Consider the following 10,508-nt stretch of genomic DNA (forward strand, 5'->3'; position numbering starts at 1 on the left):
CGCTTCAAAACACAGACAGACCCAATACGAGTATACATACATACAATCGGGTCCAAATCGAAGTCGCTGAACGATTGGCAGGAATCGGCGGCACATGCACATGGATTCGTACAGGAAGCATACCATCATATTATGAGAGCCTGGTACAATTTCATCGAGTCGATGGCTTCAAAATGGTTTTTAATATATCGATTTTATTAAATATTGCCTTCACGATTGTTCTCATTTGTAAACTCCAGGCAAAGAATATGCCATCAATATTTCCCTTTTACATTTTACAATACATATAAACCATTTTTTACGAGGACTGGTACTCAAATAGTAAAGAAATATGTATATTCAATTAATTTTTTTATGTATTCATTGCACCTCCTTTTTCTGATAGTTTTGGAGCTCTGAATATTTGTATACTCTTGAAGGTATATTAACATTTGGCAGGTCTGTTTCAGCGCGTTGTTTGCGGGGCTGCTAGGAAATGACTTCGGTTTCTTCTAGAGACGGAAACTCCCAAGGAGGAGGCCAAAAGTCCCCAGCGACACCTATGGAACCGAGGAAAGAGATTCCAAAAAACCACACTGGCTGAAAACGGATGAGGTCGATGGAAAGGCAGTGAAGAGGATGAGGGCCATGTTGAGGCCAGCGGAAAGCATGGTGAGATAGGTCACGACGACACACGCGCCAACCAAGAGACTGAGGAAGTTGAGGTCACAACTGCAACACAGGCTCAGGAGGTCGCTCTACTGAACTCCGAAACAGCCCAGCAGATGACTGTACCATCCCTCGCAATACTAAAATGTTGATATTCTAAGTCCCTGCTGACGACGGATCAACTATGCACGATCCAGAGTTACATTCTGTATGTGATTTCAGCGGGGAAATCTGGGATTAAGTCCCTCTTTCACGGCTGCAGTATGACTTAAGGTAACAGTGACAGTTGGAAGTTATGCTAATGCTCAAGGATGTCTCTATATCTATCTCATTCGCGGACAGCATCGATATTTTGTGGCAGAGAAAATGATTTTGGACGACCCCAACGAAATTCGTCCTGCAACGAAGGACGTCCACGATTGAATTCATTGCACCGGATTTTAGCATTGGCAATGCGGGGTACTTCCTTCATCAATAAAAGTTAAATTTAGCTGATCTAAGTATTTTTGACTTCAAAATACACCTCAAATATGGTAGAAATTCAAGGCCCGGAAATTTTTCATGTGTTAATTTCAGCTATAATATTTATTTTCGGTAACCTTCGTCTTGTCCGGTGGCTCATGAGTTGTAGTGATCATATGCGTACAGGTGAAATGGATTTCGTGGGGTTCCAATAGCTAAGATAATTGGTCGTTTGTTGGCTCGCTCCTGCACAGGATCAGTCTCTGTAGACTGGTTATCGTCATTCAAGGTTTCAATCTCTATTTGATTCTCTACTAACACCTCATCGTCTCCGTCTGTTTCAACATTGTTTGGTGCACTTCCGTTTTCATCCTCACTAATCTCTTCCATTCCTTCCTCCATGGAGGCAGCTCCATCGTTTATGTCCAGTGTGTTGTTTTCATAAATGATATAGCTAGTATTCTCGGAATACTGTTCAAATTCAGTCGGTTCGACGTGCGTAGATTCTTCGGTCTCAGCAGAGTCCTGAATACTTTCGTCAATAATGTTCTCAACGCCCTCTTCCTCTTCCTCTACCTCTACTTCAGCATCTACATCCAGACCATCACGCGGGTATTGTTCTTCACCTCCGTTGTGGTCCTGATCGGGCCCAATAAGGTTGTCATGATGATGATGATCATGGGATTCTCCATGATAAGGATTGTGTGGATCAGGTTGCGGGTGAGATGGTGAACTAGGATGGTTATGATTATGTCCTCCATTTCCGGGGTTGTGGTGATTGTTCGGCGGGTAAGAAGAGTGGTGATGATCACCCTTGTGACCTCCATGCTGTGGATCGTGTGGGCCACCTTTGTGCCCTCCATGCTGTGGATCGTGTGGGCCACCTTTGTGCCCTCCATGCTGTGGATCGTGTGGGTTACCCTTGTGTCCACCTCCATACGGCGGGGGAGGGTGGTGACCTTTATGTCCTCCCTCGTGGGGATAATGTGGCCAATGGGAAGGTGGATGATGATGATGATGATGATGATGATCACCTTTGTTGTGGTTGTTATGATGATGTCCACCCTTGTGGTGACCATCCGATGGAGGATAATGGTGATAATGCCCTTTGTCACCTTTGTGCCCCTTTGAGGGCCAGGGTACTGGTACAGGAACTGGAAACCATGGAATTTGCGGTGGAGTGGGGTATGGTACCGTCGGTGGGTAGGGATACGGTGGCGGCGGTGGTGGTGGTGGTGGGGGGTGAGGATGTGGATGATGATGATGGGAATTTCCTGGAGGTCCTGGAGGTCCAGGCGGTCCCGTTCCTGTAGATAATACGAGATTAAATATTATTAGTACTTGGACAAATTAAGAAAATAATTGCATAGGCGATACAATTTCTAACTGATAATGTGACTATATAAAAGCCTGATTGGATTTTCCAGAGAGTAAAGGTATCTCGAGCTACTTAATTCTCATGTTTTCTCTTCTAAGTAATTATGTATGCACTTCAGTGTGCATTTCAGTAGCTCACCTGGGGGCCCTGGGGGTCCAGGGGGTCCTTTAGATCCCTTGTGGTGATGATGATGGCCTCCTTTGTGAGGCGGTGGCAGTGGCAGTGTCGGAATGGGAATTATTATTGGCGGTGGCGGTATTATTGGGGGATGTGGGTGGTGATGGTGATGTGGTGGTGGCGGCGGTGGCGGTGGCGGCGGTGGAGGGGGAGGGGGAGGAGGAGGTCCTGGCGGTGGGTGGTGGTGATGGTGATGGTCATGGTCGCCACGGTACTTGCTAGGGCCAGGTGGTCCTATTGGCCCTGGTAGTCCTGGAGGTCCCGGCATTCCATAGTGCCCTTTCTCCCCCTTTTCCCCTCGATCACCTTTTTCACCTTTATGGCCTTTTGCACCTGGTTGGCCAGCAGGCCCTTGCGCCCCTGGAGGCCCTGGGGGTCCGGGCGGGCCAGGCGGACAGTTGCAGTGCTGTGGGGGCGGCGGGTAATAATGCTGCGGAGGAAGCTTATAAATAACACTCTGCTGTGGAGGTGGTGCCGGTGCCGGTGCCGGTGCTGGGGATTGGATCGTGATGAGTCTTCCGGTCTCTTGAACCACTTTCTTTGCACTGGCCAGGCTGAAGGCCAAGCCTGGAAATGAAGTATTGTTTTGTTTTGTTAGAGGTGGACGAGCTGGGTGTCTATCGGTGACTCACTTACTTAGGCAGAAGGCTGTTGTGAACAGCTTCATGGTTAAAACGCATCTGCTACCTTTCCCTGCTTAATCTATCACTTTTATACCATATGGGGTCATTACCTTTTATGAATACTTTGTTTAAATCACTTTCATTAATCTAGATTCACTAGAACCGTTATATCATGTCCATTGAGAGATCTCCGTCGCAAATCTCTAGAAAAATATGCAAACTTGGTCAAATGATGTCTTTTGATATTCTTTTAACTTATGTAAATTTTTGTCGGTTCAAAATGTGGACCGTCTCTGAAGTATTTAATACATCAGTATGTTTATCCGTTTATATTTATGTATTTTTTGAAGAACATATTCATTGTTGGCTATTGTTCGTCTTTACGACTCGTTCCAACAGTCTGGCCTGAAAAGAGACAAATTTGCAGAGGACCAACCCTTTGTCTCTTAATTAGCTATGTATTTCAATAAACTTGTTCACACTTGGAGTCGCGCGCCTGCATATGATTAACACGAATAGAACCGCGAACCCAAAGTCAACGAAAGTGTAAAGGTTTTCTGCCTTCGCTATCCACGAATATTGCGTAAGAGAACGCTTCGGGTGTCATGCTGAATGATCTTGGTAGTATCTTGGTATCATTCAAGTGAATGGGCTGAAAAAATTGGTGTCAAAATGCAACCCTAAACAATAAATCAATTAATAAGTTATATGCATTCGTACGCAACGTTTAGCGTTGAATTTTGACGAATTGATACGTGTTACAGCTCTCTTATCTGACTTACCGCTAAGTACATAAATTCATAATAATCTTCGTAGTTGCATTTTGCGTTTTCTTAACATGCTTCTTATTCTCATTCGTAATTAAACCCACTTATCATACTTTTTTTACATATTGTTAAAAGCTTAATATAATACCTATCTACGATAAATAAATATAGTTTCCACCTTTGGAAAAATAAGAACTTACCATATGTAGTAAAGAGCCACATCCTGCTCGAGGTGCCCCCTGCTCTAGTCGTAATATGGCCGAGCTTAAGACATGCTCTGAAAAACCCCTTATCCGAGGTGTTACCACATAAATTGGTTGTGGGATGAAGGAACTAAGTAAGTGTGTCTTTTAACGGCGTGGCTCCCGATACAGGGCGATCTACGGTTAAATCTAGCTATAACAAGGTCTTGAGCTCTAGCTTGATGGACCAGGGGACTGGTCATTTCTTGTGAGATCTATATGGAACAGAGGTACTGACAGGAATACAGTGTCCCATGCACAGTGCATAAGAAAGTTTTCTGATGCAGAGTCAGTTAATTTGTAGCTTAGTCTATGAATCCGAAACTTCTTATAAAATTCGTATTCGTACTTTGAGAAGAGTAGAACTGAATACTATGCTTCAATTGTGTGACAAGGGTCTCTCAAATATGCAACGCTCGGAATACATCCTATTGTATGTGAATGCCCTGCTCTCTATAGAGAGAGATCTTAACATTTGGTGAGGAATGGGTTACCAAAGTGTTTAAACTTCTTCAATATAATCCTGCTGTAGGGTAACAAAATTGATATATGGTCGAAATGCAATAAGGCCTTCTAATAATAATAAAAGAATTTAGCATTAGCTGAGGTATTGATATTTTTTGAAAAATATATTAGGAATTACGGTTTAACAGCGTTTCTAGATTTGGATTTATTATGTTATATCTTTCGTGTTATTAATTTTCATAACCGGAAGTCGTTCTTCCATGCAATGTTACTAAAGGTGAGATATTCGAGTGTCTGTTTATTGTATTTTTTTTTAAATTCAACTTTTTAGCAGTCGTTCCTGTTTTCCGCACCATATGACACTTTAAAATTGAAAAATGTATACTCTAAAAATTTTAGTTGTCGTAGAGGCATAAAATCCTTTTTTCCGTATTTTAGGACTCGTTCTTAGTTTTTGAATATTACTTGACGTGGTGGTTTGATGACGCAGGATTGAATCTGTTTTAAAATAGCCTACTCATAAGTTACTCAATTCATTTACTTATCTCCCAGTTCGAGTTATGGTCGATCTTCAAGAATACACACAAAGACTTCGTTTTATTTTACACCATTTGATTTGAATTTAATTTTTCTGTATTTAAAAGGGTATAAATAGTTGTGTTTTACATATATTAATATATATATATCTATTGGAACATGATTGTATATAGAGATTCGGGACCAATCAAATGGTGAACTGTTTATTTGTACTGGTACTGGAAATGCTTGATTATCATCATTTTGGCATTCGGCTTTTCGCTTCAGTAGGTGGTTGGTGGCATATTCTAGAAAAAAATGGAATATTCGTAAATTGTGTGAGCCAGTGATTAAATACAAATCAAAATATTTACAGGTTGATTTCGATTACTCCACTTATTTTTATACGCAAGCTTATGTCTTGCCTAGAGCATTTTTTATTTTGTCAATGCCTGACTGGAAGTTATCGGTGACCGTGTCTTTGAGTTTAGAGACATCATCCTCCTTTTCGTGGTAGTAAACAAAGTACACAACCAAGCCGACCACAATGAAAACGATTAGAAATGTACTGATGATTGATATTAGCACACTAAGGGCGCAATTAAAGCAGCTGAAACGACAAAGAAATACAACTTTATATATGCAAGTTATTTATAAATAATACTTCGTGCCCGCCAAACTCACGATTTGACTGTACATACACACTGCGCTGTATGGTGTTAGGGCCCTATTATCCCTATAATTTTCTATGTGAGAAGTGGATTAGCACAGTGGAGCGTGCTTAATCAAATTTTGTAAATCCTCCATGCGGCATGATTGCCAACAGAAGATGCTATGATGTATGGGACTATTTAAAATTCGGGTAGCATAACGTCCATCCGCTTAAGCATTCCCTTGAGGTATCCAGGACTCTTCAGGTCTACTAGCTGCTGAACCAGTGGAGAAGATAAAGGCGGACGAGGCGAAGAACCAACGAACGTGGCTGGCAGGCTACAAGTCGTGAAGGATAGATCTCGAACGTCAACTGCCGCCATGAAGACCATCAAGTAGTACAAGGGAGCCGAAGCAGTGGCTCGGTGGTATCCAGAGCCGAACGATAAATGCTAACTTATGTATCCCACCATCACGGAAAAAGGCCACAAGAGGTACTCCACAGGGAGGACTTACATCCCCACTTTGGTGGAATCAGTTCCTCAATGACCTTGTACTCTCTCAGCTCAGCTGAGGACCAGTGGAGGACCACTGGTAATGGGCAAGTTCCTGCCAACAATCAGTAAACTTCTGGAATCTTCATTTTGAATAATCATTAAATCGGCAGAACCGATCAGAACCCTCAGAAAGCCGAACTGGTGTTATTCTTACGTAAATGTAAGATAACTGGGATCAAACTCAGTGCATCTCTAAATTCGGCAAGGCCACAGGCAGATTCGTACGCGAAATAGTGCATTGAACTTTCCAACTAGTAAGAAATGGTTCAAAAACGTCAGTTCGGTTCATAGAGGAAATGTGGAGTTTCATAGTGTCGTTATTATGTACACACACGTATACCTATCTATATATGTATGTATAAAGTTTTCGCCATACATAGAAGTATTTTTATATGAAAGTGCTTGCTGAATAGCGCAGATACAGATAAAGTGAAATACGCAAAACTGTTTGTGTATTTCACATTTGTTGGTGGTGGGGCTCTGTCTGCGTGCTAGAAGGAAAATGTATAGGGAGGGTGCTCCCCTAGAACAGACACAAGATGCAGACAAAAAAATATATATACTATAATTCAGGCAAATTTATATAATACATGTAACAAATTATTGTAAATTTATGTGATAGATAATACAGGCTTGTTTTTCGACCCCATATGCCAACGTACATATGTATATAGGTATTCTTGATCAGTCTCAATATAATTGAGGTCGGGCTCTCGAAGAATATAAGAACTAAAGTAATAGTTCATTATTTGGATCAATTTTATAGTTAGAGTGAAGAAACCAATTTCCAATTTTACTCGGAAGCGCCCTCTTTATCTCCCAGTGTGCCTTACCAGCACGGGGTAGGTTTTTATGACCGGCATATACCATCTATGTATTTAATCTAAGAGAAGGATACTTTCCCCACCGTTAGCTGTCTCCCATTGGGACTAGTACTAGAAAAAATACTCCACTGTCATTCCGTCACCCCCACTATTTATTAGCGTGCTTGGACCCATTTCATAAAGTTAAATACATACATATGTATGTATGTATGTAGATATGTAAATAGAAACTGAGTACAGGGTCAGATCGCGATTCTTATTAACAGTACAGCTAGTTTAAGTATGTGAAAATATACTAGTATAGTACTGATAAATTGCAATAAGTATAATAAAGTCCCGGTCTGTCATATTAAATAGGATTTTCTTTTTAAGAATATAAATATTTACCTACATATGTATGTATGACGTAATACATTTTTGTAATTGCGTACAAAATTTTATCAAATGAAATTTTCACCCCCGAGTTCTGCTGCACTGGGAAATGTGAAACTGGCCATTGCCAACACAGTGTCGAGTTCTGGGGAGCATCATATGCCTAGAAAACCAAACAATGATTTCATTCCGTCTAAGCGGAGCCAAGGACAAGAATGTCTGGAGTCGAGACAGTCTGGAGCCGAGACAGTCTGGAGCCAGGCAGCTTGGAGCCATATGAAAAAAGTATAATAAAAGTTTCTTCATTTTCGTTTAATAATAAAAACAATCGTACATAAATTTGTATGCAATCATTCCCCATAGTTTTTGTACCCGATACTCAAAAAGAGTATAGGGGTATATTAGATTTGTGGTGAAAATGGATTTGTGTAACGTCCAGAAGGAAGCGTTTCCGACCCCATAAAGTATATACATATATTCTTGATCAGCATCAATAGCCGAGTCGATTGAGCCCTGTCTGCCTGTCGGTCTGTAACAAAGTTTCCAAATCCATCCGAATTGGAGATATTGTTCAAGTTTAAAGACTCCAAACGCATATCCCATACTAGAGTATGTTAGTCGGTCCAATTTATGCTCATTTTTGTGGACAGCAATAGTTACATACATATGTATGTATGCAGAATTATTCGGCTACTGAGGCTGTTTAAGAATAAATATATTCATATGTATATACTCTATGGGGCTGGAAACGCTTCTTTCTGGGTGTTACACACATTCAAAACTAATATACTTCTATACTCTTTAAGTATACATTTTTTTTTATTTTTGTCAGAAAAGAAAACAGAGCGCCATTCTGGGGTTACGACAAGTGTGACAAAATTTAAGTTACATTTTGTAATAGTAAGCGTTTTTGCGAGCTTTCAGTAAATTCGAGAATGATGTTTTTAATTTTTAAGAATTAAACCGAGAATATTGAAAAACGGAAACATCCCCTAAACCATACAGTATACATATTTCTTTGAATGTACTTGTGTACACCTCCATAGGTATTCATGATAAGATCAGTTCTGTCCCTCCAGTTTGAAGCAATCTTGCCTTGCACAGGCCATATACGTATTCACATTTACATTTGGATGTACATATATAAATACATATGTTTGTACATATATGTTTGAACAACCAAGATCGCATAATTTTATCATACGATTGGCCAAAACACAAGTCCCTTAGAGTAAGACTTTTTTGTTTCTGCGGATAATTCAACAAAGCATTTGAAAATACACAGTCTGATATTTAGATACTGTTTGTTTATATCTCCATAGTTATATGTACTTCTATACATTAAACATATATGTATGTACATACATATGTACATATGCATGTATGAATGTTTGTCAGAATGGTTCTTACTTGCATATCCAAGTTACTCGAAAACACAATTGATCTTTTTCTTTCAACACACTTTCTACAGACCTTTTCTTTTGTGTGTCTGTATCTTTCTGTATATCTATACGCAGCAGTAGATAAAAACATTTGTAGATACACATTAATTTCACTCACAAAGACGCAATTATTTTACAAACATGTACAGTATATATGTATGCTACTTACCAACACGCTACGTTACCGGCGAGGCACTTGCACATTTTTCGGTGAGTTTTAAACAGGCGTCTGTATTAGATTGACAAGGAACTTGTTTGCTGCATTTAGAAAGATACAAGATAAGATTCCCCTTAGGAACATGCTGCTTAAAACACACCCAAAATGTTGCTGCAACATTGCATGGAATATATCGATAGCACGCCCAGCAATCGAATGTTTTATAGCAGCCGAATAAGATTCGTGGATATTTTTGCGTTCAGTAGCGTACTAATGGAAATTAAGAAACACTGGCACGAATATATTCACGCAACTTTGGGTTGTCAGTCAAAACGTTCCGTTTTCGTTTTTTGGTGCCGTTCTCGTAAAATTTTGTCATCGATATGTTTAATTTTCTGATCTCGTGCTAATCGCACAATATAGTATGTTCTAGCACTAACCATACAGTATGTACATATGTATGTATGTATACTGTATGGTATGGTATACTGTACATACATATGTACATACTGTATGGTTAGTGGTTCTAGTGTATTACGCACTCAAAATCCTCTGTAATGTGTTACAGAGCCTTTATTCCGATATATCGATACAGCTGTTAGCACGAAAACGCCAATTGTTATTGCATTGAGCCATTATTTCAGAGACGTGGCGTAGCCACTCAAATTATTATTTTTATTTTGTTTATAATAATAATCAGATCTGATTAAGATTCTGCAGTCTGCTATATATGGTCATTTTCTGTTTTTGGCTTTCTTGTATCTTCAAAATTATGAGTGCCATCGATTTTTGTCCTTTATGGAACGGAAAAGGTAGTGGCAAAATTTTAAAACAAACCTGATTCAGTGTGATATTGTAGGAGTCTGGATTCAAAATTTCATTACTCTAGCTCTTATAGTGTCTGAGAACTAGGCGTCAAACAAGACGGAAGTAAGGAAGTCGCGGCTGTAGCAGCAACTCACAACGATCCTCCTTATTATAGTTGTTACCAGTGCGATGAAAGCCCTAAATGTCAATTATTTAAATGTTGGCCCAAATGTGCTATCGATTGATCATCGTAATAAGCAATATACATATGTACATGTGTAACTAATATAACTGAAATTTTGTTCTCACAAAATTTACAAAATTATTGACCGATCATTGCTGTGATAGGTTTGCATCATACTGATCCGACTATAATCAAATTTGGCAGAGTTATATTTACACATGAAACTACAGTTTATA

The 10,508-nt window shown here is 39.8% G+C and overlaps 2 protein-coding genes across 2 annotated transcripts; both read right to left on the reverse strand.

Annotated features, from left to right (window-relative positions):
• Nucleotides 1-1,122: 1,122 nt before the first annotated feature.
• LOC6897455 (formin-like protein 20) lies at nucleotides 1,123-3,569 on the reverse strand. Its single transcript, XM_002137567.3, has 3 exons — nucleotides 3,302-3,569; nucleotides 2,627-3,232; nucleotides 1,123-2,417 (listed from the first exon to the last, which is right to left on the reverse strand). The coding sequence occupies exons 1-3, from the start codon at nucleotides 3,330-3,332 to the stop codon at nucleotides 1,267-1,269; spliced, it is 1,788 nt and encodes a 595-aa protein (XP_002137603.2). The 5' UTR covers nucleotides 3,333-3,569; the 3' UTR covers nucleotides 1,123-1,266.
• A 1,808-nt stretch (nucleotides 3,570-5,377) lies between these two features.
• Nucleotides 5,378-9,427, reverse strand: LOC26533261 (protein midgut expression 1). Its single transcript, XM_033385963.1, has 3 exons — nucleotides 9,294-9,427; nucleotides 5,653-5,888; nucleotides 5,378-5,586 (listed from the first exon to the last, which is right to left on the reverse strand). The coding sequence occupies exons 1-2, from the start codon at nucleotides 9,326-9,328 to the stop codon at nucleotides 5,693-5,695; spliced, it is 231 nt and encodes a 76-aa protein (XP_033241854.1). The 5' UTR covers nucleotides 9,329-9,427; the 3' UTR covers nucleotides 5,378-5,586; nucleotides 5,653-5,692.
• Between the last annotated feature and the right edge of the window lie 1,081 nt (nucleotides 9,428-10,508).

The sequence above is a fragment of the Drosophila pseudoobscura genome, chromosome 2, assembly GCF_009870125.1.
Source record: "Drosophila pseudoobscura strain MV-25-SWS-2005 chromosome 2, UCI_Dpse_MV25, whole genome shotgun sequence".
Taxonomy (NCBI): domain Eukaryota; kingdom Metazoa; phylum Arthropoda; class Insecta; order Diptera; family Drosophilidae; genus Drosophila; species Drosophila pseudoobscura.

What these genes read in the sequence shown, in the direction of transcription:
- LOC6897455 (XM_002137567.3), bottom strand. Translation starts at nt 3,332, where the DNA reads ATGAAGCTGTTCACAACAGCCTTCTGCCTAA. An exon ending in CACAACAGCCTTCTGCCTAA is followed by an intron (nt 3,233 to 3,301) that starts GTAAGTGAGTCA and finishes CTTCATTTCCAG; the next exon opens with GCTTGGCCTTCAGCCTGGCC. An exon ending in TGGACCCCCAGGGCCCCCAG is followed by an intron (nt 2,418 to 2,626) that starts GTGAGCTACTGA and finishes TATTATCTACAG; the next exon opens with GAACGGGACCGCCTGGACCT.
- LOC26533261 (XM_033385963.1), bottom strand. Translation starts at nt 9,328, where the DNA reads ATGTGCAAGTGCCTCGCCGGTAACGTAGCGTGTTG. An exon ending in GCCGGTAACGTAGCGTGTTG is followed by an intron (nt 5,889 to 9,293) that starts GTAAGTAGCATA and finishes TTGTCGTTTCAG; the next exon opens with CTGCTTTAATTGCGCCCTTA.